The 24,582-nt window shown below is 42.6% G+C and overlaps 1 protein-coding gene across 2 annotated transcripts in view; it reads right to left on the reverse strand.

Annotated features, from left to right (window-relative positions):
* Positions 1-756: 756 nt before the first annotated feature.
* Positions 757-24,582, reverse strand: part of LOC120914081 (caM kinase-like vesicle-associated protein) — a 123,770-nt gene continuing 99,944 nt past the window's right edge. For both annotated transcript variants that reach the window (XM_040324541.1, XM_040324542.1), the window contains 8 exons: positions 22,604-22,678; positions 20,114-20,252; positions 16,369-16,489; positions 14,791-14,866; positions 9,359-9,495; positions 6,139-6,217; positions 2,674-2,761; positions 757-1,635 (listed from right to left, as the gene is read on the reverse strand). In XM_040324541.1, coding sequence (XP_040180475.1) covers positions 1,384-1,635; positions 2,674-2,761; positions 6,139-6,217; positions 9,359-9,495; positions 14,791-14,866; positions 16,369-16,489; positions 20,114-20,252; positions 22,604-22,678 — 967 coding nt within the window. In that variant the 3' untranslated portion in view covers positions 757-1,383. The remainder of the gene's footprint in view (positions 1,636-2,673; positions 2,762-6,138; positions 6,218-9,358; positions 9,496-14,790; positions 14,867-16,368; positions 16,490-20,113; positions 20,253-22,603; positions 22,679-24,582) is intronic.

A 24,582-nucleotide genomic window follows, 5' to 3' on the forward strand; every position in this document is an offset into this window, starting at 1 on the left:
GCTGTTCCTGAAGTCCGCACCTCTTTTGCAGCCACCCATCAGGGCTGTCCCTGGAGCCCACAGCCGCCCACTCAGCCTCTTTGCAGCCCCCAATTCAGTTGACAACATGGCTGGGGGGGCAGAGACTCTAGGTCTGCTGACTAGTGAGGGATGTGGTGTGAGACATAGTGAGTAACACTACCTGTGATTATAGTTCCCATTAAAAGTCCCCACTACAGCTCTCAGATCAGCAAATGACCTTGATCAAGAGCACCTATGTTGGCTGATCAGAACTCTCCCACCAGCACTGCCACTCATCCAAACTCTCCCACCCCCAAGGAGTAGGGGAAATAATAAAAATAGAGAATAGATGGAAAGGAAAGGAAAAGAGGGGGAACAACAAATAAAAAGGGAGAGAAAGATTAAGAGAAAGAGCAAGAAAGACGGCTAGATTGAGGGATGGGGGAAAAAAAAAGAAGAAATTAGGATAGAGAGATAAAAGGGAAAGAAAGGAGAACAAAGAGTGGTACATACTAAAGTGTACCATAAGGGGTTTTAATACTTCACAAATGTAAGGGTTAGGGGCGAAATTTTTTACTGTTAGGGGTCCCCACAACTTGGGAAATTTTATCAAAGTGTCACGCACTAGTGCGGTTGAGAACCACTGGTGTATTGTTTGCTTGGAGTTCAGTTTTAAACATATCATGAAGTAATGTAAGCGATTATGAGTAACTTCTACTCCCTTTTCTTCTTATACAGTAAGAAGGAACAAATGTCTGTAGATTGTTAGTTCTCCTTTATTAGTTTTAAATCTCCTTACTGCCAGGGGTACCGGCCTCTGTGGTACAGTAAGGACATACACTCCCAACTAAAACGTGTAAACATGCAGATGACATGCAAAAGGCTACACACCTGGAAACAGTTTGGAAGATGATGCAACCTAGCTTGAAGAACAGGTCTACCAGAGACCTTAAACCTGCTTGCTAGCTTCTGATAAATGTTAAATTATATGTAGATCACCCTCTTTCATTAAGGAATGTCACTGTTTTTTTTTTATGTCAGAGGATCGGTATTTTAATCTATTTATTAAAAAAAAAAAAACTTTTTAGGAAAATGTACACTATAAATAATTTGTCCAGGGACAGTTTTCATGCTCTGAGAATAAGGTTTATCCTATCAAGTCCCATAATCCCTCCTCCTGCATCTAGGCCTTAAATATTGATAGTGACCTTAGGCCTTTCTTTCCCCCCTTTCAACACGTTTATCTGGTAGGTTAGGTCTCCCCCACAATGGGATCACTATTCAGGCCAGTGTTTGTGACCAGATTTATTTGGTCCTGTTTTGCAAGCAGATCATTTGTCCTTCTGTGTGGTCGTTCTTTTGGTTGGAGGAAGAAGCAAGACATTATGGCCCACTCTGTTCTGGTTTCTCAGACGAGTGGTCCTCACTCTCAGAGGTTTGCTGGATTCTGCTCGGATTGCAGTCAGGCTTAGGAATACTGTGTTGGGAAGGGGATTGTTTTGGAGACGAAGGGCAGGCTTCCACAGTGACCTCATGTGACACACTCATGGAAGATCTCGGCGTGACAGGGAGACGCCCAGCAGTGCCTTCTGGAGCTCTCAGTCGTTGCATGAATGTGGTGACCCGTATGGCTTTCTGTGGTGGGAAAAGAAGGAAAATCCCATTAAAAAAACACCCTACATGTACCCAAGACAGGAGCAAGGAAAACCAGAGATTATCCACAGCTATGCCTCGTACACACGACCGGTTTTCCCGTTGGGAAAACTGCCATGAGAGCTTTTGGCCGGGAAAACCGGACGTGTTTATGCTCCATCGCAGGAACTGCTGGAAAAAAAAAGAAAACCAACTTTCTTTTTTCCCCTGTCGGGAAAACCGGTCGTGTGTATGCTTTTCCAAGGGGAAAAAAACGCGCATGCTAAGAATCAAGTTATGAGACGGGAAAACTAGCGCTCATAATGGAGATATCACATTTGTCACGCTGCAAATTATTGCATCATTTAATGCCGTGCATGAAAAGCGCGAATCGTCTCTCACCAAACTTTTACTAACACGAGGATCAGCAAAAGCAGCGCAAAGGGTGGCGCCGTTTGCATGGAACTTCCCTATTCTAGTCCCGTCATACATGTTGTACCTCACCGCGTTTTGGACGGGCGGTATTTGGCCTGAACGTGTGTATGCAAGGCAGGCTTCAGAGGAATCCCGACGGGAAAAACATTGTTTTTTTTTCTGCCGAGAAAAACGGTCGTGTGTACGAGGCATAAACCAGTGAGATTCCTTGCTTCGTTTAAATGATGAAACCTGACCTTGATGTAGTGTATTTGCACCACTTTTTTTTTATAATTCCACAATTCCACCTTCCAGTGTATGCATAGGCGTGCGCACAGGGTGTGCCAGGTGTGCAAAGGGACACCCTAATCACAATGTGCAGCACAAATTCTCCCTACTGCCCTAGCTCCTCCCCTTCCCCCATCACAGCACTTCCAGCCTCTCTCCCACCGGCTCTCCCACCAGAGGTTTTAGAATGAGTGGGGGAAGGGGATGGTAAATATGTCATTTACTGGTCCCTTCCCCTTCTGAATGAAGATCGTGAGTGATCGGTATTGTGTGTTTGAGCTTTGGGGTGCACACCCTAATGCAATAGGCTGCACACACCTATGAGTGTATGTTACTTACCCTCCATTTGGCTTTAGCAAAGTTCTTCTCGATCTGAGCACAAACACCTTCTTTCAGATTCCTTTCAGAAGCATCATTTCCTGAAACCCTTCAAGGGAAAAGATATAGGCAATTGTAGGAAAAGAAGCTCTGAAAATTTACAACAACCAAATAATTCTAGAATTATTATTTTACAAAGAAAATCTCTTTCACAAGTCATTTTTTTTAGGTGTTAAAAAAACATTATTATTATTGATGGAGCCACTAGCTTTCATTCTTACGTCGGTTAAGGTTTTGGTGTTCTTGTAGAAGGGAAAAAAAATCACGGCTGCAAGCCTCAGCCACTTATCTTTTCTAAATCCACCTTTATATCACTAAACTCCAACATTATTGCATACGACTGCTGCAAAGAAGAAGCTGAATGACAGACAGTTGACTCTATAAGCTCAATTCACTAAGACAGGGATGCCCAACCTTTTAAAAGAGCAAGGGCCACTTAAGCGACTTGGTAACCGGTCGCGAGCCACAATGAGTTGAGCAGGCGGATGACAGGTTCGCATCCACTCTATTTTTTGTGCCCTCCAATCCGATTCACCCAATTGGAAGGGGACGGATTCCCTTCTGTTTTTTTAGCGGATCGGATTGAAGATGGGCACAAGTCCATTTACATCTGCTGCTCCATAAGGGTGAATGAAGGATCTGATTGGGTCGAACTTACGTGTGAATGGAGCCTAGGGCTGCTTTCATATGAATGTGATGCAGTTTACCCACGCCATAAGTACAGTACAGTGCACCTGTGACTTTTCTGAGGGTTAGCTGCACTTTGCCATAGACTTCTATTAAATCCTGCAGGTGTGGTGCACTTTCTGAAAGCTCACCAACCTGCAGGTAATAACAGAAGTCTGTGACTCAGGGCAGGTAACCCGCAGGTGTACCTGAGGATCACTTTGAAGGCAGCCCAGTAACCACTGCAGAACAGATATGCCCATATACCGTATATACTCGAGTATAAGCCCAGATTTTCAGCACATTTTTTTGTGCTGAAAATGCCCCCCTCGGCTTATACTCGAGTCACCTTTTTGCGCCTGATCTCCCAGATTTTGGGTGACTTAGGTACCGGCCGGTCATAGGTCCTCTGGACCCGGAACACATGGCACACATGTAGCCCCATTTCTCCTATACAAGTGTGCAAAGTTTGTTGTCTGGGGGACCTACAGCTGGGGAGCACCGATTTTTCAACGCCAGGCACCCCATAAACTCCAATGTTAAACGTCAGTCTAGTCATGGGCGCAGTGAGGCATGGATGAAGTGAGGCATGCACATGGACACAGTGAGGCATAGTGAGGCATGCAGATGGACACCCTAGGCTTATACTCGAGTCAATAGGTTTTCCCAGTTTTTTTGTGGTAAAATCAGGTGCCTCAGCTTATATTCAGGTCGGCTTATACTCGAGTATATACAGTATTTACTGTGATTTTAGTAATAAACTTACCTGAACGTAAGACTGTTATTAAAGGTATCACCAGCTATTGCTGTCCCAGGCAGAGCGCATTTGGTATCACTCCACCTGTGACAGGAGGCAGCGATATACAGTAAGCATCAGTTTATGCGGCCCTGCTCCGCAGCCGCATGTGTCCGCCGGCTTCATTCAAAACACTGATGCTCTGGGATGGTAACCTGTGCTTGCCAACCCGCCATCCCAGAACAGGAGGTTGCGGGCCACATCAGAGGGCTCCGCGGGCCACTGGTTGGGCACCCCTGCACTAAGATGTAACATGCACGTTATCTGCCATAATGATTGTTATTTTCATCTGTCATTTCTAAAAACAGAGTCATTATAGCTTAGTGCATTGAGCTTTACAACACCTAACCCTCTTAAAACATACCCTTGCTGTGTTTCCATAATAGTAGTCAAGCAATAAGTAGGTTCACATGAAGAAGACGAAGTGTTAAATGGAATATTTTATGAATTTTACCATATTCTGTCTTAAAATTATGCAGGCCAAGTTTTTTTTTTTAAAACACTGCTATACACCCACCATTTTTTTTAATGTACGTTTATTTTGGTCTGACCCTTCAGCTTAAGATTTAGGGGTCAAAGGTCATCTGACATCTAAACGTTGCTGCACAGTGAATGGCCTGGCACTCGTTTTGGCAACTTCAATGCATAACTGTGTCAAATAACAGGGACTTATAGTTATAAGAATGGTAAACAACTTGTTGATTGAAAGAGTTATGACAACTCAGAATCTGAAACATTAGGGTCAGGTAGTAAATAGGACAGCAACTATAAAGCCAGCCATAGAAGGTTCGAATCTCGGCCAGTTCAGCAGGAACCAAGATGCGAACCATGTATGGGCAGGCTGATTGTACACAAGTGGATTAATCGATCCACCAACTTGGATGCAGCCAGCCTGTCGGATTGTACATGTGATTATTGTCAGCGGTTGTAATATCCACTTGCAATAGTCACTGTTTTCTCATGGCGGGGACAGCTCCCCCCCGCTGGGAGAACACAATGGCTCTGCGAGAGGGATTCCTCTATCAACACTGACCCATGGTTGCAGGAAAGAAAACCTATGGCTGGCTTAAGACTTCAGCTGACCTCTGAGAATCAGACTCAAAGTAAGTTAAACTAAATTAGGAGGCAAATATATTTAATGCGTAAAGCCAGCAATAGATGGAGCAACAATCGCTTGATTCCCCCATCAACAGTCAGTGAAGCTGTCCCTGCCAGGAGAACACAGTAATTATTGCTAGCGGCTAGCAATAATTGCATGTAAAATCTGACAGGCTGGTTGTACCCAAGTTGTTCGATTGATCAACTTGGGCACAATCAGCCTGTCCAAACATGATTTGCTGAACTGGCTGAGATTTGAAACATCTATGGCAGGCTTTAGCCTTCACGGTTAGCATTTAAGACTAAATACAGGCCCAGTCATGATAGGTTTAAGTGCCCTTTAAAATGTATCAGTCAGAAATCAATACCTTTTTGAAAAACCTATGATGGAAGGTGCTAATTCCTGATTCAGCCACTTGCAGTGAAGATAAAAAGATGGTGGTTCACAGCTCCAGAACTACCGTAATATGTTTCCCAAGATCTAAGGAATGTCTTCTTCCATCAGAGGCATCTGAGAGATGATTTGTGAGGCCCCATACACACGACCGAGGAACTCGACGTGCCAAACACATCGAGTTCCTCGGCGAGTTCAGTGTGGAAGCCGCCGAGGAGCTCGGCGGGCCGACTTTCCTCATTGAACAACGAGGAAATAGAGAACATGTTCTCTTTTCGGCCCGACGAGTTCCTCGACGGGTTCCTCGCTGAAAAGTGTACACACGACCGAGTTTCTTGGCAGAATCCAGCTCCGACCGAGTTTCTGGCTGAATTCTGCCGAGAAACTCTGTCGTGTGTACGAGGCCTGAGAGATGATTTGTGAGAGATTCCCTTTAAAAGATACGAGGCAGAACTGAATTCTGAGAACTTACCATGTATGTCCCAATGCTTCCTGGGCTGTGATTCTCTGCTCCTGGTCCATTTCCATCAAACGGGAAACAAGATCTTTCGCTAGAAGAAAAAACACAATTGTCATGTGAAGAATTAGATGTGGAATCCATTACAGGGAAATTCGTTCTGTTTTTTTCTTCTTTTTTTGGAAATTAAACTTCAACGTGATGTTAGATGTTTTTACATGTTTACTAATCGGGCCATGAACTCATGATTATAGTTCATACAGATTGGGTTCAAATTACAGATTAAATTGTTATTATAGCTCAACCTCACTGATCGTTTGGCCTCCCGGAGGCTGAGCCTGGGTTCACACTGGTCCTACATTGGGAGCTCATGACACATGACGTGTGAAAATCAATGTTTCCCTATGAGAGCCGTCTTAACTGGTCCGACTTTGAAAATGCTCCTGTACAACTTTGGTCCGACTTTGATCCTACTTCAGCCCATTGAATATCACTGAAGTCGGATCAAAGTAGGATCCTTGTCCTAACCATCCGACTTGTGACATCCGACATGGTGATTACAGCAGCAGTAAAAAATAATTTATCTCGCACTGGGATTGTTTTCATTGGTCAAAGGACAAGTCAGACTATCACAAAGTCAGATCAAAGTAGTATCCTATTCATGAAAGTCGGATGGATGTAGGACCAATGTCACAGAGCAAAGTAGGATGAAAGTCGTACTACTGTCGTGTAGTATAGTGTGAACCCAGCCTCAAGCCTCATACACACGATACGATTGTTGGCAGGGGATTGTCTGATGACAGACTGTTCTAAATTCTTACCGTTCGTACGCTCCTTTTGACAATTGTTGTCCAATTTTCGGCCAACAAATGTTGGATGACAGACTAGTAAATTTTCGGCGGACAAAGACTGCACGTCAGATTTTCTGATGGTCAGTACACAAATCCGTCACACAAAAGTTGAAAGTACAAGCATACATGCTCGGAATCAATGCTCACTAAACAAGAGATTAGCAGAGGGGGCCCAAGAGCTGAAATTCCTCGTAGTACGTCACTACGTTCGTGTTTGTGGTACGACAACGTTGGTAATCAAGGGCACACGCCCTTATGACAAAGATCAGATGCTCGGTTGGCAAACAATCGTACCGTGTGTACAAGGCTTTACTATAGGTTAGAATGCAATCCGCATTCTTGCTGCACAATCACTGCGCTATATTATTAAACACATTAGGAAGTACAGTACGAAGAGCAAATAATGTTGTAGGCCCAACTGGCTATTCTGCAATTTGCAAATTAAAGTGGAGGTTCACCCTAAAAACGAATTTTAACATTAGACTAAGCATACTAAGGACATTTACTTTTGGCAGGTTTTTTTTTTTTCTCCGTACATACCTTTATATTCTGATTTGGTCCAGGGCTTCCGCATTTTGATGACTCCGGGACTGGGCGTTCCTATCCCTGCCTCAGGGTTCCGATGACTGCGGGACTGGGCGTTCCTATGCTTCGGTTCGATGATTGACGACTTGTGAAACAGGTCCCCTGTCGCACAACGAGCGTCACCAAATTTCCGGAAATAGCCGAGCTGCGAGTCGGCATTATACGGCTGCTGCACAGTCAGCCCTACACGGCGGGCGCAGGCGCCGTATAGTGCCGACTCGCAGCTCGGCTATTTCCGGAAATCTGGTGACGCGCGTTGTGCGTCAGGGGACCTGTTTCACAAGCCGTCAATCATCGAACCGAAGGATAGGAACGCCCAGTCCCGCAGTCATCGGAACCCGGAAGCCCTGGACAAAATCAGAATATAAAGGTATGTACGGAGAAAAAAAAAAAAAAAGACCTGCCGAAAGTAAATGCCCTTACTATGCTTAGTATGGTAAATGTAATGTTAAAACAAATTTTTTTGGGTGAACCCCCGCTTTAAGTCATTATACAGTGATTGATTCTCTTTGCTTTGCAAATGTCGGCCAAGTTAACACTGGTACTGATATGCCAGGACTTTCTGGTAATTCTAGACATGTCCTGGCCAACAAGACATCATTCACAGCTTCATGCTCAGACCCATATTTATGTTTTTTCAAATAATGATGGTTTGCATATTCGCACACTTGTATCAATGAGTCATATCCAAATAAATTTAGCTATAGTCATTATTATATGTCAGGAAATAAAAAATAAAAATATGAAGGCTTTTTTTTAATCTGTCCCCAAATAATTTCCCTAGAACCAGGACCATAGCCTTGAATTGAGCTTGTCATTAACTAAAGAGATGGCAAGTTCTATAAGCAGTATAGTATCTGGCATTTTAGAGGATCCCGTGTGGCAAGTTCACAGTGTCCAATAATAAGCAGACTTGCCAAGACTGTAGCGCTATATCTAGTGACAGGCTCACTCCAAACCTAACCATATTCAAAACCTTTGTATCATCTCTATCACTAACCTTTAGGCCCCTTTCACACTGGGGCGGGAGGCGCGGTGGCGGTATAGCGCTGCTAAAAATAGCTGCACTATACAGTCAGAATTGCCGCGGGATTTGGCCGCTAGCGGTGCGGTATTAATCCCCGCTAGCGGCCGATAAAGGGTTAATACCACCCGCAATGCGCCTCTACGGTATTACTGCAGTTTCCCATTGTTTTAAATGGGAAGGAGCGGTATACCGCCCCAAAGATGCTGCTGACAGGAGATTTTTTTCTCTCCTGCTAGCGCATCGCCTCAGTGTGAAAGCCCTCGGGCTCCATCGGACATTTGCTGTCGGAATTTCTGACAACAAATGTTTGAGTGCAGGTTCTCGATTTTTCCGACAACAAAAGTTCTTGTCGGAAAATCCGACCGTGTGTACACAATTCAACGCACAAAAATTTGACGCATGCTCGGAATCAATTCGACGCATGCTCGGAAACATTGAACTTCATTTTTCTCGGCTCATCATCATGTTGTACGTCACCGCGTTCTAGACGTTCGGAATTTTCGACAACATTTGTGTGACCGTGTGTATGCAAGACAAGTTTGAGCCAACATTCCATCGAAAGAAAATCCATGGTTTTGATGTCGGAATGTCCGATCGTGTGTACGCGGCATTACTTTCTCTGCAGCAGGAGCCATACTGAATGTCTCTGGAATTTTTCACTGATTAGGACAGCCCAATCACTGGGATACAGGGGGAGACAGGGAAGAGACAGGGAGCAATATAGAGTTAATGATTTTGCAATGCCATTTGTAGTAGCATACAGATAACATACCTGATGCTGAAATTACATCCCAGTAGGGAGAATCAAACTCGTATTCAGCAGCCAGAATTTTACGGAAAATTTTCCTGTTATGGCTTTCGCTGTCCTCTTCCTCATTCTCATCGTAGAATGGAGGGTTCCCAGAAAGGCTACAAGGACAAGATTAAAAGGTATGCTATTATTAAAATATTCAAAACCAATAGAAAGATACACTATATTGTCAAAAGTATTGGGACACCTGCCTTTACACGCATATGAACTTTAATTGAATCCCAGTCTTAGTCCGTAGGAATTAATATTGAGTGGACCCACCCTTTGCAACTATACAGCTTCAACTCTTCTGGGAAGGCTGTCCACAAGTTTTAGGAGTATGTCTATCGGAACGTTTGACCATTCTTCCAGAAACACACTTGTGAGGTCAGGCACTGATGTGGATGAGAAGGCCTGGCTCACAGTCTCTGCACTAATTCATCCCAAAGGTGTTCTATCGGGTTGAGGTCAGGATTCTGTGCCGGCCAGTCAAGTTCCTCCACCCCAAACTCGCTCATCCATGTCTTTATGGACCTTGCTTTGTGCACTGGTGTGCAGTCATGTTGGAACAGGAAGGGGGCCATCCCCAAACTGTTCCTACAAAGTTGGGAGCATGAAATTGTCCAAAATAAATGCTGACCCCTTAAGAGTTCCCTAAGTGGAAATAAGGGGCCAAGCCCAACCCCTGAAAAACAACCATAGAAATGGGTAGTGGCGCTGCTAAATAGTATGAGATTTAATACTTTAATCAATCAATAAGTCCTTGAAGTGGATACTCTTCAGTATATGTGGAGGGGGAGAGATGAAGTGGGGATACCTGTATAGATTACTTTGGGATGAATTAGAGCAGAGACTGTGAGCCAGGCTTTCTCGTCCAGCATTAGTGCCTGACCTCACAAATGCGCTTCTGGAAGAATGGTCAAACATTCCCATAGACACACTCCTATACCTTGTGGACAGTCTTCCCAGAAGAGTTGAAGCTGTTATAGATGCAAAGGGTGGGCCAACTCAATATTTAACCCTACGAACTAAGACTGGGATGCCATTAAAGTTCATGTGCGTGTAAAGGCAGACATCCCAATCGTTTGGCAATATAGTGTGTGTGTGTATATATATATATATATATATATATATATATATATATATATATATATATATATATATGAAATGTGTGAAATTCGTCATTTCACACATTGCCTTTAACACATATATACAGTATAATTGCCCCTTTTCTCTGATGACAGCTATTCGTTAATTAGATGATATTAAAACTGTCACTTAGGTTTCAAATGTAACAGGTGAAGTGAACAAAGTCTCAGCAGCCCAAGTAGCTCCTTCACATCTTTGAGTGCCAGAAACTGAGATTTTTATACAGTAATTTGTAATAGAAGGCTACATATACAGTTGTGCTCATAAGTTTACATACCCTGGCAGAATTTATGATTTCTTGGCCATTTTCAGAGAATATGAATGATAACAAAAAAAAATTATTTCACTCATGGTTAGTGTTTGACTGAAGCCATTTATTATAAATCAACTGTGTTACTCTTTTTAAATCATAATGGCAACAGAAACTACCCAAATGACCCTGATGATTTTGGCCTGATAACATGCACACAAGTTGACACAAAGGGGTTTGAATGGCTATTTAGGCTGGGTTCACACTACTACACTACTTTCATCCTACTTTGCTCTGCTACATTGGTCCTACATTTATCCTACATTGGTCCTACATCCATCCTACTTTCATGAACAGGATACTACTTTGGTCCGACTTCAATGATATTCAATGGGCCTGAAGTAGGATCAATGTAGGACCAAAAGTAGTACAGGGAGCATTTTTAAAGTCGGACCGACTTGTGTAGGACGCTACAAGACGCTCTCATAGGGAAACATTGAACACAGAGCAAAGTAAGATGAAAGTAGTGTAGTAGTGTGAACCCAGCCTGAAGGTAACCATCCTCACCTGTGATCTGTTTGCTTGTAATTAGTGTGTGTGTGTGTGTGTGTGTGTGTGTAAAAGGTCAATGAGTTTCTGGACAGACCCTTGCATCTTCAAAGGATCTGTGGGAAAAGGTAGTTGAACTGGAAAGGGATATAAAAAGATATCCAAGGAATTGAGAATGCCAATCAGCAGAGTTCAAACTCTAATCAAAAAGTGGAAGATGAGGGGTTCTGTTAAAAACCAAACCACGGTCAGGTAGACCAACTAAATGTTCATCCACAACTGCCTAGAAAATTGTTCGGGATGCAAAGAAAAACCCACAAATAACTTCAGGTGAAATACAGAACTCTTTGAAAACATGTGGATGTTTCAAGATGCGCAATAAGGAGGCACTTGAAGAAAGATGGGCTGCATGGTCGAATCACCAGAAGAAAGCCATTGCTATGCAAATGTCACAAAGTATGCCACTTACAATACGCCAAACAGCACAGAGACAAGCCTCAAACCTTCTGGCACAAAGTCATTTGGAGTGATGAGACCAAAATTTTGCTTTTTGGCCACAGGTGAGGAGTCAACAAGGCCTATGATGAAAGGTACGGAGGTGGATCGCTGATGTTTTGGGGATGTGTGGGCTACAAAGGCACAGGCAATTTGGGTTAAAATGGTTGGTAAGATGAATGCAGTGTGATGAATGTTATCAAACAATACTGGAGGAACATTTGCATTCATCAACCAGGAAGCTGCGCATGGGACGTACTTGGACATTCCAATATGATAATGATCCAAATGATCCAAAACAAGGCCAAGTCTACCTTTCATTGGCTACAGCAGAATAAAGTGAAGGTTCTGGAGTGCCCATCTCAGTCTCCTGACCTCAATATCATTGCGCCACTCTGGGGAGATCTCAAACGTGCCGTTCATGCAAGACAGCCCAAGAATTTACAGGAACGGGAGGCTTTTTGCCAAGAGGAATGGGCAGCTTTACCATCTGACAAGCTAAATACCACAAAAGACTTCAAGCTGTCATTGATGTTAAAGAGGGCAATACATGGTATTAAGAACTGGGGTATGTAAACTTTTGATCAGGGTCATTTGGGTAGTTTCTCTTGCCATTATGATTTAAAAAGAGTAAACACAGTTGATTGATAATAAATGGCCTCAGCCAAACACTAACCATGAGTGAAAGAAAAGTTTTTGTGAAATCATTATTATTCTCTGAAAAATGGCCAAGAAATCATAAATTCTGCCATGTTATGTAAACTTATGAGCACAACTGTATATAACATGACAGCCCCCATGAAATGCAAAGGAGGGAAACATTTAGGAGAACTTCACTTTCGCAAAAAAATAAATAAAAAAATAAAAAACATACAGTACCATATAAAATTGCTAGGCAGGCCACATTTTTTTATGTTCCTAAAAATTACCTTTCTTTTCATTCAGTCGCTGTAATTTTCTAAACATGTTAAAAAACTTTAGTGCAATGTGGAACCCCCTCCCCCAGAAAGTAGGTTATATGATTTCCAATGGCATAGTTCACACCAGTACAGTCAGTTCCAGGGCGTTCTAGTTCCAGAAAAAGAAGCAGAACATGTTGCATTTTTCCTGCACTGGACTGTACTGCAACACGGTAAAACGCACTGGAATGCATCAAAAACACATCAAAAAAGCACCAGACCCCAGTATAATGGAAAAAAAATGTATAAAAGAAGAAAAAAAAAGCATCTGGAATACATCCGGAAATGCATAAAAAAAAAATCACCAAAAACATGTTTAAACGCATTTAAAAATGTGCATGCAAAAACGCATCCGGAATAGATCTGGAGTGCGTTTTTGTTGTGTGAACCAGCCCTAAGGGTTAACTACTTCTAAATGGATGAAGCTTTCCTCATTAAAACACTTAAAGCGGTAGAAAACCTGCACAATAAAAAAAAAAAAAGGGAAAACCCCTGCAAGGCAAAGGCATTATGAGCTAGTATTTCATTAATTATCGGAGTCCGGTCCACGCCGAGGAAGCTGACATCTTGCCCTCGGCATGTTTTCCGGGTTCGCGGCTCCGACGCTGTGAGTGGCTGGAGCTGCGATGACGTCACATGCACACAGGAGTTTTCTTCCCGGCAACGTACGGCAGCGTCTGCTGGACCTTCAGCCAGGCATTCAGAGCGCATGCGCCACTAATGTCAGCGGCTGCATGCAAAGGGAATATCTCTTAAACCGTGGAGGTTTAAGAGATATTAATTTTACCTACAGGTAAGCCTTACAGGCTTACTACCTGTAGGTAAAAGTGACAAATTTGGGTATACAACCACTTTAACCACTTAAGCCCCGGACCATTATGCAGCTAAAAGAACCAGGCCCCTTTTTGCGATTCGGCACTGCGTCGCTTTAACTGACAATTGCGCGGTCGTGCGACGTGGCTCCCAAGCAAAATTAACATCCTTTTTTTCCCACAAATAGAACTTTCTTTTGGTGGTATTTGATCTCCTCTGCGTTTTTTTTTTTTTTTTTGTGCTATAAACAAGAATAGAGCGTCAATTTTGAAAAAAATTCAATATTTTTTACTTTTTCCTATAATAAATATTCCCAAAAAATATATATAAAAAATTTCTTCCTCAGTTTAGGCCGATATGTATTCTTCTACATATTTTTGGTAAAAAAATCGAAATAAGCGTTTGAATGCTTTGCGCAAAAGTTATAGCGTCTACAAGATAGGGGATAGTTTTCTAGCATTTTTATTAATATTTTTTTTTTACTAGTAATGGCGGCGATCAGCGATTTTTATCGTGACTGCGACATTATGGGGGACACATTGGACACTTTTGACACTATTTTGGGGCCATTGTAATTTTTACAGCGACCAGTGCTATAAAAATGCACTGATTACTGTGAAAATTACACTGGCAGGTGGCGCTGTAGGGGTTAAGTGTTCCCTAGGGAGTGATTCTTACTGTCAGGGGACGTGACTTGCTGTGACAGGTCATTGATCGTTGTTCCCGATGACAGGGAACACGATCAGTGACAGTGTCACTAGGCAGAACGGGGAGATGTTGTGTTTACACTAACATCCCCCCGTTCTATCTCTCCGTGAGACGATCGCAGGTATGCCTGCGGTGATCGAGTCCGCGGGACCCGCGGTCGGGCTCACAGAGATTGCGGCGGGCGCCTCCACAACAATCGCTTCTTAAAGGGGTGGTATATATGCGTCCTTCTGCCTGCCCGTGCCATTCTGCAGACGTATATTTGCGTGCGCCGGGCGGTAAGTGGTTAAAATGTCTTGTCTATGTTGTAGCATCAATTGTACCCTTCACTGGAAACACCTAAACTCAATATATTTTACCATATAGATAGTGTATCCGTAGTATGTTTAACAGATAATGAAGGTTTAAAGTAGAAGGAACATTTATATTTAAAGGAGAAAGTGGGTATCAGTAAAGAAAACAGAACTGGTGTTAGTAACTCTTCTACTTACAGAATGAACATAACAACGCCGACTGCCCAGCAATCCACAGGTCGACCATATCTGTGTCGTGATACCACCTCTGGAGCTGGTGACATAAAGATGTAGACAATTCTGGCATTAGTGGAAAAATAAATTGATGTATAAAGCTAGCAAGCAACCTTGCTAGAAGGCTTTTCTGAGGGTTACTGCACTTTACCAATATACCTGCCTTGGTAAGAACATAAAAACAATGTAGAAAGAAGGGAGCAGATGTTCCCAATCATTTCTTAAGTGGATTTTTTTTTTATAAAACTGCACATGGCTGTTTTGATGATCATTCCCTACCACAAGTAAGTGATATTTGTTGATTTTCACCATATATCTGCGCTTCCATTCTTCAATGGGAAATTCAAGCTTTAATATTGTAATTCTTATTTATGATATGGCTAGTTACATATATCAGTCATATCAGTACCAGTCATATATATTCATATATCACTTTTTTCTAATACTAAGTTTTCTGTTTAAAAAAATGATCCTCCACCAGGCTTAATTCTGCTCTGACAGCTCTCCCCCTATTACCTGCACATTATATGGAAATATGTATTAAAAAGATAGTAGAATTGGCGCCAACCTAACAAATTCTTAAGTGGAGCGCCAGACGACGAAACCGGTCAAGCAAACAGACGGATGTCACAACACACTTCCGAAAATTGTCTTTTTATATCGCTTGTTTGATTCTGCCTAAATGTGAGTACCGTTTTATTAATAAAAACAAAAGTTTTTAAGATGGTATCACACTATTGGGATTCCCTCTCTCTTACATATGAGCTAACATTGGAAACATCAGCAGGGTTGTATGAATTTCTCACTTCCTGTTCCTCCTCAGTAAGGTGTTCTGGCTGACTAACCCCCAGCCAGAACAGCTAGGATGATCGGGGCAAGTTTACGGATGAGGAACAGGAAGTGAGAAATTCAGACAAAGAAAAAAAAAACATTTAGAAGTTAAATCGATTGAGAAGGTAAGTGAACCAACAATGCACTAGCCTAAAGGAACCTATTTAGAAAATAAAAAACAAACTTTTACAACCCCTTTAAATTAGAAATACCCCTTTGAAAATTGTAGAAGCATAATACTCAGCACCTCTCCCTGCACTGACTAAAACATACTCTAGTGTAATAATTACTTCAAAAGATATTTGTTTAACAGGCTTCACCTATTCACTAAGTCTGGAATATGCCCATCCCCTATCACATGCCAGAGTCTCTTTTAGCTACATAGGCTTTGATATTTGACAGATAATGACAGAGGAGAGGGCAGTACTTAGTGCCAGGAGGTGGCAGGCCTAATCTTGGTAATAGTCAGGTATACTGCCAAGGTCAACTAGTCAAGGACTTTCCAAGGCAAAAAAATGAAATGTACCCGCAGACAAATTCAGGTGCTTGAAAGCATTTCTAGCATCAATGGCAGTTAATACACTTTGGTGGACATGGCAGATTCTCTTTAAGCTAACAAGACATTCAATATGAATTCTATAGTCACTAGAGACCGTCTCATGAGTCGATTTTTATCTTACATTTAAGATATATGTTTTTCCAGATACTTACCAAGATATTCTGGAGTCCCACATGGCTCTGTAATTTCTCCACTCTCAAAACAGGACAAGTAGAAATCCCGCAGGACCACTTTGGAGTGATTATTTTGATTGTAATACATGAGGTTTTCCAGCTGGGGGAGTGAGAAGCACACAAACGCAGTACATTAGATCATCTGCAGGCTCCGCATAGATCTCTCTCTGTTCTCTAAGAATATCTCTGTATGACCGATATTCTACACCTCTACAGCCAGTGCTCCTCCTGCTGCGTGGATATGAAAAATCTGAGGCCTAAACTGGCAACCTAGATTTTATCAAAGAGGGTTGTATGTCTGGGAATTATATTTGTGTTCACTTGTGTTTTGCAGAGTCCCTGTCTTGTTCTAACAACATACAAATTAGTCAATTAATGTATCATTCAAAAATTTGTTTTCCAGTGTAGCCCTTGAAGTTCTATTTTTTAATACATTTAGGTAAAAATTCACTTTCTCATGTTTTTTTAAGGCTATTAGAAGATTAGGTGACAGGGTTATGCCACGTACACACGATCCGAAAATCGGACGACAGATCGTAAGACTTTTTTCATTTTCTAGTCGCAAGCAGAAACGGAATAGGTTACTAAAGTCACAAATTCTTGTACAGCAGAAAAAAAAATGCGATGTCATGTGCTGTAATGTATTTGTGTTGTATTTTCAGACAACAGTACAGACTAAATGAAAATCGTACTATCTGGTATCGTACGAGAAAGATTTTGTGCATGTCCGATAAAATTATATCGGATGAACTGCCATGATTGGCTCACGGAAGCCGATTATCGTACGATTCTTCCTCAGACGTCATTTTTCATACGATATTCGGATCGTGTGTACGGCCATAAATGTAAGAATCTATGAACATAAAGATGACAAATCGTATGGCTCAGAAGAGATTCCTCCTTTTTTTCCCCATCATCCATTGAGGGACAAAGGAATTCAGAAAGTCAGTTTATAGTGCTACCTACAGGAGGTTGGGACATTGGCAAACAGAAAAGTTGCAAGCCAGTCCCTATTTTTTGCTACTGTCCTAGGAAGTTAGAGATTTTTTTTTCAGTCAATTTTGATATTCTTCGATCTTCATGATATGTTTTCCTTAGTGACTTGTGACCAACTGATATTTTTTCCTCTGTGACTTCAATCAAGATTTGCATTTTGTTTCTTGAAGCTAGTGTCCACATAACAACTATTCAAATCAGCACATCCTCAGCAATAGCTTTGGAGGTTGTACCCAGATTCCAATGCACTAGATAATCCTGTAATGTGACCTTCGGACACAGGGCTATGCATTGTGGTACCTTCCAGACCTGAGTGTGCTGGGTGTGTTTGCACTTTCCAAGTCCAGAGTCAAGGCACAACCTCAGGTGTAACCCAGTATGTGAAGGCTCAATATGAGAGTAAGGCAGAAGCATTGGGTGCTACTTAACCTTGGCATTGCTGGATCGATGCTTCAGGGATCACTTGATTTACTTCATCAGCTGGAGTCAAAGCCTTCCATGTCCACTTTGGCCCTTTTATGTTCGTGCCCAATTACTAGAATAGTATCCTCACAGAGGCTCTAGGCATGCTCTTGTGCCAACTCTGGCAGTGTCTATCCCTGACCCTTCTGGGTCCCTAAGACAACCTGTGCCCACTGGCCCTTCAAAGCCTTTCTGTGAGGCCCAATATCAGCAGACCTCATCTGCATACCACTTCCCAGGTGTCTAGGTGTAACTTTGGGACAAAAAGTCCCTGTGGAGCTTCAATCCCTTAAAGTGTATGGAGGCATTAGAACACCTGTCGGTGCTGTCTGTGTGCCCATTGTGGAGATTTAGCCTCTCTAATTGCCCTGTTTACTGTCAACATTGAAATTGAAAGTAAAAGAAAATCCCAAATTTTGGGCTGTCCCCAGAAAAGTAATAGAGGGGAAATCTTCCATTGGGGCAACTAGTTCTGGTGACCTGGGGGGCCCTAAGGTATTCCCGTAATTTGCAGAGATTTCACCTCACTTCCTGTTTTGTCTATGAGACAGGAAATTAAGGTAAACCTCCCCAATGAAACACAGATGACAAACATAAAACTGACAGGGTTATAATCCTCCCTTACTCTATCTGTTTATAGTTCAACTTTAAGTATTTGTCACAAATAAAAATCATGCCTTACCACCTTAGGGCTTGTAGGGTGGTTGGAAGATGTCTATCTGGTATGATTTATTTCTGCTCATATGGACCTTAACAGCCTTTTCCTCTGGGAACCTGAACTTCTGGGTACAATGTTAAGGCCTCTGAAAGAGTATGGGGAAATTCACCCCCCCCCCCACAATGAAAGGAACTTTCTCATGGGTGCCTTGAGGTTTTGCTGGCCTCCTTTTTTTTGTTTTTGGACTTATGTTTGGTTGTCCAAACTTCCCTCTACAGGTCTTTTTTTTTACTGGAACTTGGCCCATTGAAATTTTTTGTTTGCCACATCATTGTTGGTCTAGTTTCCTCACGATTGGGTAGTGTGGTTTTTGCCACCTATTTTTGGTTGATTGTTGCTTGGTCTTCCAGTCTCTTGCTGATTTCCCCTCGCTGGTGACTGTCCTGGTCTGGAGCACCAGGATGATGGTCGGTGTCTTCCCTTTATTAGTGACAGGTCACCAGCCTTGCAAGAGTTTCATCTAGCCTTGATTTCTGGTTCCCAAAACTGTTGGGGTCTGTCAGTGACTGTTGCCGCCCCTCAGATGGACTGGCTTTTGGACTTACTGTAAAATATTTTTCTTTGAGTCCTTTGGACACAGTTATACTGGGACTGGTTTACAACTTTCCTGTTTTCCAGTGTCTCAACCTCCTGTAGGCAGCAGTATAATCTGAATGTTTTTAAATGTCTTTGTCCCTCAGTCGACATTAAGATTTTATCTTATTTTAGCTACCATCCTTCTCCCTTTACATTAGGCTTTGTATTTTCTGCACTAGGCTGCCAGTAATATTCTCATCATGCTGTGATGCCAATTATATAATGAACCTTTACATATAATGATTACCTGTAAAATGTAAATAGTGTTGCATTATATGCCTTGGCTAGGGTTATCAGCTGTCACACATCACATGGGAAATGTAACTCTACATCTGAATTTAATACCTACTGTATTAGTTATGAGTGGACTTGCCATTAAAAGCCCTACTCCACCCAAAACTGATATGCAGTAATTGTTAGAGCATTTCTCCCCCCCCCCCCCCTGGCCTATTCCACAGGGTGCCTGGAATACATACTTATTTTTATCCTTCCTCTTTCACAGGGTGTCTTGCATACCCTTCTTCCCCCTGCCACTTCCATGGGGTACCTGGCATTATCTCAAATTTTCACCCACTCTCTTCCACCTGATTTACCATTTTTCTCCTAAAGGGTTCCTGGAATACCTTCTTTCTTTCTCCTTTCTTCTTCCACTGGGTGCCTGGAATACCATCCTTCTTCCCCAACTCCCTCCCCCCGTTTCTTTCAGATGGAGCCTGAGATTCTATCAACCTTTCTCGCTCTGTCTTCCATAGGGTGCCTGGATGCCATCTTTTTTCCCTCCATCCCTCTTCTACAAAGTTCTTGGGATACACTCCTTTTTTACCCTGCCTCTTATACAGGTATAAACATGCACACTCAGTCAATCACATTTGGCTGCCATCATATGTCTACGAGTCCCTTTAGCCAATGTATCTGTCACTGCTCCCTGTTAATGTCACCACTCTCTCTCTCTCTCATGTCCTGTCATCTTACCTTTAAGTTCCTATGAATAATGTGGAGATTGTGCAGATAAGCCACAGCCTCAAGGACCTGGCGGATCACATTACTGGCATCTTTCTCAGAGTAATATCCTTGCTCCAGGATCCAGTCAAAGACATCACCTCCTGTGGCTCTACAAGATAAAATGTGATACCAGAAGTCACCAAGGCACCAAGTCTGTCTGTTTAGATCACAACTCAGGCACTGAGCAATGCTTCCAGTCACAACACTCGTGGAGGGCTTGACATTTAGACAGAATGGCATATGGAAAAAGTCTCCCTAAATACCTAGAGGAAACCCACACAGATACAAGCCTTTGGCAGATACAGTCCACAGTAGGAAATGAACCCAGTACCTCTGTGTTACAAGACAACAGCAATAGCTGCTGTAAAACATCCTACAATTTTTAGTAGTTTGCCTGTGCATGAGCTAAAAGTTAAAATGTTTGCTCGCACCATACCCAATATTCTCAGCTTTGTGAAAAGAGGGATATCTGTTTGCACAAAGCATGTAGGTAATGGACACACTCCCAGTTACATGACCTGTAAAGAATTAATACAAAAACCATGATTGGTTCAACCAACAAGAGCTTCTTTTAACCGCTACTTTTATATTGGCTTTTAAAAATAATGAATGCACACATTTAGATGTTTTAGTGCAGTATAATACTCTTCTCTGCTAAACATTGTTATAGGTGCCTATACATTAGACCAATGGTCATCAACCCTGTCCTCAGGGCCCACTAACAGGCCAGGTTTTATGTTTTACCTTGGGGAGATGCAGTCTAGAATACTGCAATCAATGAGCAGCAAATGATATCACCTGTCATGTATTTCAGTTATCTTGCAAACCTGGCCTGTTAATGGGCCCTGAGGACAGGGTTGATGACCACTGCATTAGACAACTGAGGTGGAAAAAGATACAAAGGGATTTGGCTCCAAAACCGGGACAAGTCCCTCCAAATATGGCACAGTTGCAGCCTATGCATACTTGTTAAAATGGAAATGTCTTGACTGTCCATTTGCTTCTTGATCCTAAAAATGTATTGTATATGATTAAAAAATACGATTTATGTTTTGATTTTCATAGATTTGATCCAAATATTAACCTCTTGCCAACCAACCACCATCATTATACTGCGACAGGTTGGCTCCCCTGCACGAATCGCTGTAGGTGTACGTCGGCCACCTTAAAACTGATAAGGGAAGTGCGCCCACAGTGCAACACCCAAGCCGATCATGTGGCCAGCGGCCGCTCAGAGAGCCAGGACGGGTATCTGTCAATGTAAACAGACAGGTCCCCGTTCTGACAGGGGAGTAGAAAGAGATCTGCTGTTCCTAGTGATCAGGAACAGCAATCTCTCTCTACTCCCTATCAGTCCACTCAGGGCCGATCCACCCTATAGGCTCACTAGGCAAGTCGCTTAGGGCCCCGCAAAGCTGCAGGGGGCCCTCCAAATTACTAGAGGCCCCGTCTGGTGAGAAGTCATTTTCGGCCCCTCACCCCGCTTCTCAACTCGCTGGCTGCATGGGAGAAGAGGTTTCTCACTTTAATGTAAGATGTCAGTTCTGATAGCAGAACACCCCCTTGGAGCTGTGATAGCTGCAAAAGGTGGCTCTACAAAGTATTGACTTTAGGGGGGGTGAATAGTTATGCAAATGGGCTTTTTCTGTTATTTTGTCCTATTTGTTGCTTGCTTCACAATAAAATAAAAAAAACATCTTAAAAGTTGTGGGTGTTCTATAAATTAAATAATGCAAATCCTCAAACAATCCATGTTAATTCTAGGTTATGAGGCGACAAAACACGAAAAATGCCAAGGGGGGTGAATACTTTTGCAAGGCACTGTATAACCAAAATAGCTTTGGCCATACTTCTTTAAAGCTAACCCATACATGTAGCAACTTTAAGGAAATTTGGATTGACCAGGATTCCAACATACATTTGAAAGTGTTTTCGTAAAAACAAGCAATTTACCACTCACATATTCAATCAATCATTCTGTCAAATGTAATCGAAATTTGCCATAGGGTTCGATCAAGTTAATTTCAATCCCATCCCTTTCCGGTTGATCAAAACCACTAATTAGCTGAAGATTTTTAATTTCAACTCAATCGAAAGTGGTTGAAATTGTGGGAAAATTGCCAGCTGTAGGGTGAGTTTAACAAAAGAGTCTTCTTTACACACAAGCAGGTGAACAAAATACATTTTTGATTGCAGCTTTCTATAATCAATAACTAAGATCGACTCAGTTTTTTTGCAGTGATTGCAAGGTTTTACCAATTGTCCACGATTAATTATGCAGAAGAAAGAACCGCGTTCAGTTTTTAGATAATGACTGTGGAAATCTGCACTCAATCACAGAATATTTTTAGTTGCATAACTGCAAATCTCCCGTGGAGTTTGACCCTAATCTCTATTCTCCTGTTCTTTGTCTACGCACAGCAGCACAGGTCCGGTATATTCTTAGCAACACAAACTTACAGTTCTTGAATAATATAGAATTCCTTCTTGGTTTCAAATGTATCGATTAGCTGCAAGATATTGGGATGATTGACCCTGGAGAAGAAAAGAGAGACATAAAACAAATACAGTGTGAAAGGCTTAGTAAACAAAGGGTTACAAGGAAGCAGAACAGAAAATGCACTTTACAGGGAAATTGAAGGAAACCTGTATGTATAGAAATACAGATTGCACCATGCCTGACCTCATTCAGAAAAAAAATGAGTTGCCCGGCTGCCTTTGGCTTTATTATTTTGAAGTACTTGCCCAAAACAATCATGCAGATCTTGAAATAGTCAAAACTCCTTATCTTCATTTTTTCTGAGCTAGTAACATAGAAAGCACTGAAGCCTTGGGACCTGCATAACAGGCTGCCTCTCTATTTCCTTCGGGGCAGATTTATTTTAAAGTGCTTCTAACAGCAGAAGTTTTTTTTGAGTGCAGCTCCCCCTCACACTTACCTGAGCCCCATTTCTATCCAGGGATGTGCATGAGAGCAGCAGCTCTCCCGGGTCTCTCTCACCTCATTGGCTCACACAGCAATAACAGCCAGTGAGCCAATGAGAGTTGGGGGGAGAGGCCGAGTCATGCTCTGTGTGTAAGTAGACAATGTCTATTCACAGGAGCATGGCTCAGGAGCGAGCCTGCTTGTGTGGCCCCATAGCAAGAGGCGGGGGGGAGGAACCAGGTGGGGGACCCAAAAAGAAAAGGAGGATCAAGGCTGCTCTGTTCAAAATCATTGTACAGAGCAGGTAAATATAATATGTTTTTTTTTAAAACAAAACCAAATAAAACAACCTTTAGAATCACTTTAAAGTGGAGGTCCACACAAATTTATATATTTTTTTAAAGCCAGCAGCTACAAATATACAATGACTTTTAAAAAAAATGAACACCTACCTGTCCAGCATGCCCGTGATGTCGGCAGCCAAGCAATCGCTCGTCTCTCAGCTGCCCCGCCGTCATCCTCGGTGAGGGAATCGGGAAGTGAAGCGTTGCGGCTTCACTGCCTGGTTCCCTAGTGCGCATGCGTAAGCAGCGCGGCCCATCCTCACTGGTCCCCACTCTCTCCTGGGAACATTGGGGGGGGGCAGGTTCTCTATTTTTCTCGGGCAGTTTTCCTGTCGGGAAAACTGCTAGGAAGCATACACACGGCCGGGATTCCCGGTCAAATGCTCTCCTGGAAGTTTTCCTGCCGGGATAACCGGTCGTGTGTACGAGGCTAAAGTGTCATTCTTTTAGCAATTTTACCGAGCATAAAAATTGGCAGATCTACTGCCCTACTTGGAAGATATTGCTGTGGGCACTGCCATCTTTGTTCTTACTATGAAGTGTTGTGCTACAGTTGGGCCATCAGTTGGAGCTAGTCCCTTCCAACATGTGCTGCATGGACCATCCTGCAAGGATGTAGAACTTGACAGCTTGTGGGAACCTACAGAAGCGCTGTGCTATAGGCAGCTGTAGGGGCTGAGCCCATAGGGGTATGGTGACCCGCATGGAAGGTCACAATTTGCATGTGAAATGAGGTGTGGCTTTGGGGATATAGCAGATGCAGGAAGTTGCTAACAGCGTACTTGGCAAACAAGGGGCATACAGTTACCTCTTCTATCCACATACATTCTTTCTAAGTTGACTGCAGAAGGCCCTGTGCTGTGCCTCTGGTGTTATACCAAAATAGACATCTCTGCTTTTCTGGCTAGTTCAAGATTGTCAGACAAGGATCATCTGGGGAAATCATAGCTAAAGTGATTCTGAGGATGTCTTTATTCTGTAGCTACTCTCCACCCCACCGCACCGCTTGATATCTTGACCACCTTATAGGCAGAAGAAATAAAGAAGAAAAGGGAAAACTTGTTCCTGCTTTCTGTTTTACACAAATGTGGTTTTGCTTCAGGTTCACCCAAAAACTTAATTTTTAACATTAGATTGAGGCTCGTTTTGTCAAGGGGAATCGGGTGTTT

This window comes from Rana temporaria, chromosome 9 (assembly GCF_905171775.1).
Source record: "Rana temporaria chromosome 9, aRanTem1.1, whole genome shotgun sequence".
Classification (NCBI taxonomy): domain Eukaryota; kingdom Metazoa; phylum Chordata; class Amphibia; order Anura; family Ranidae; genus Rana; species Rana temporaria.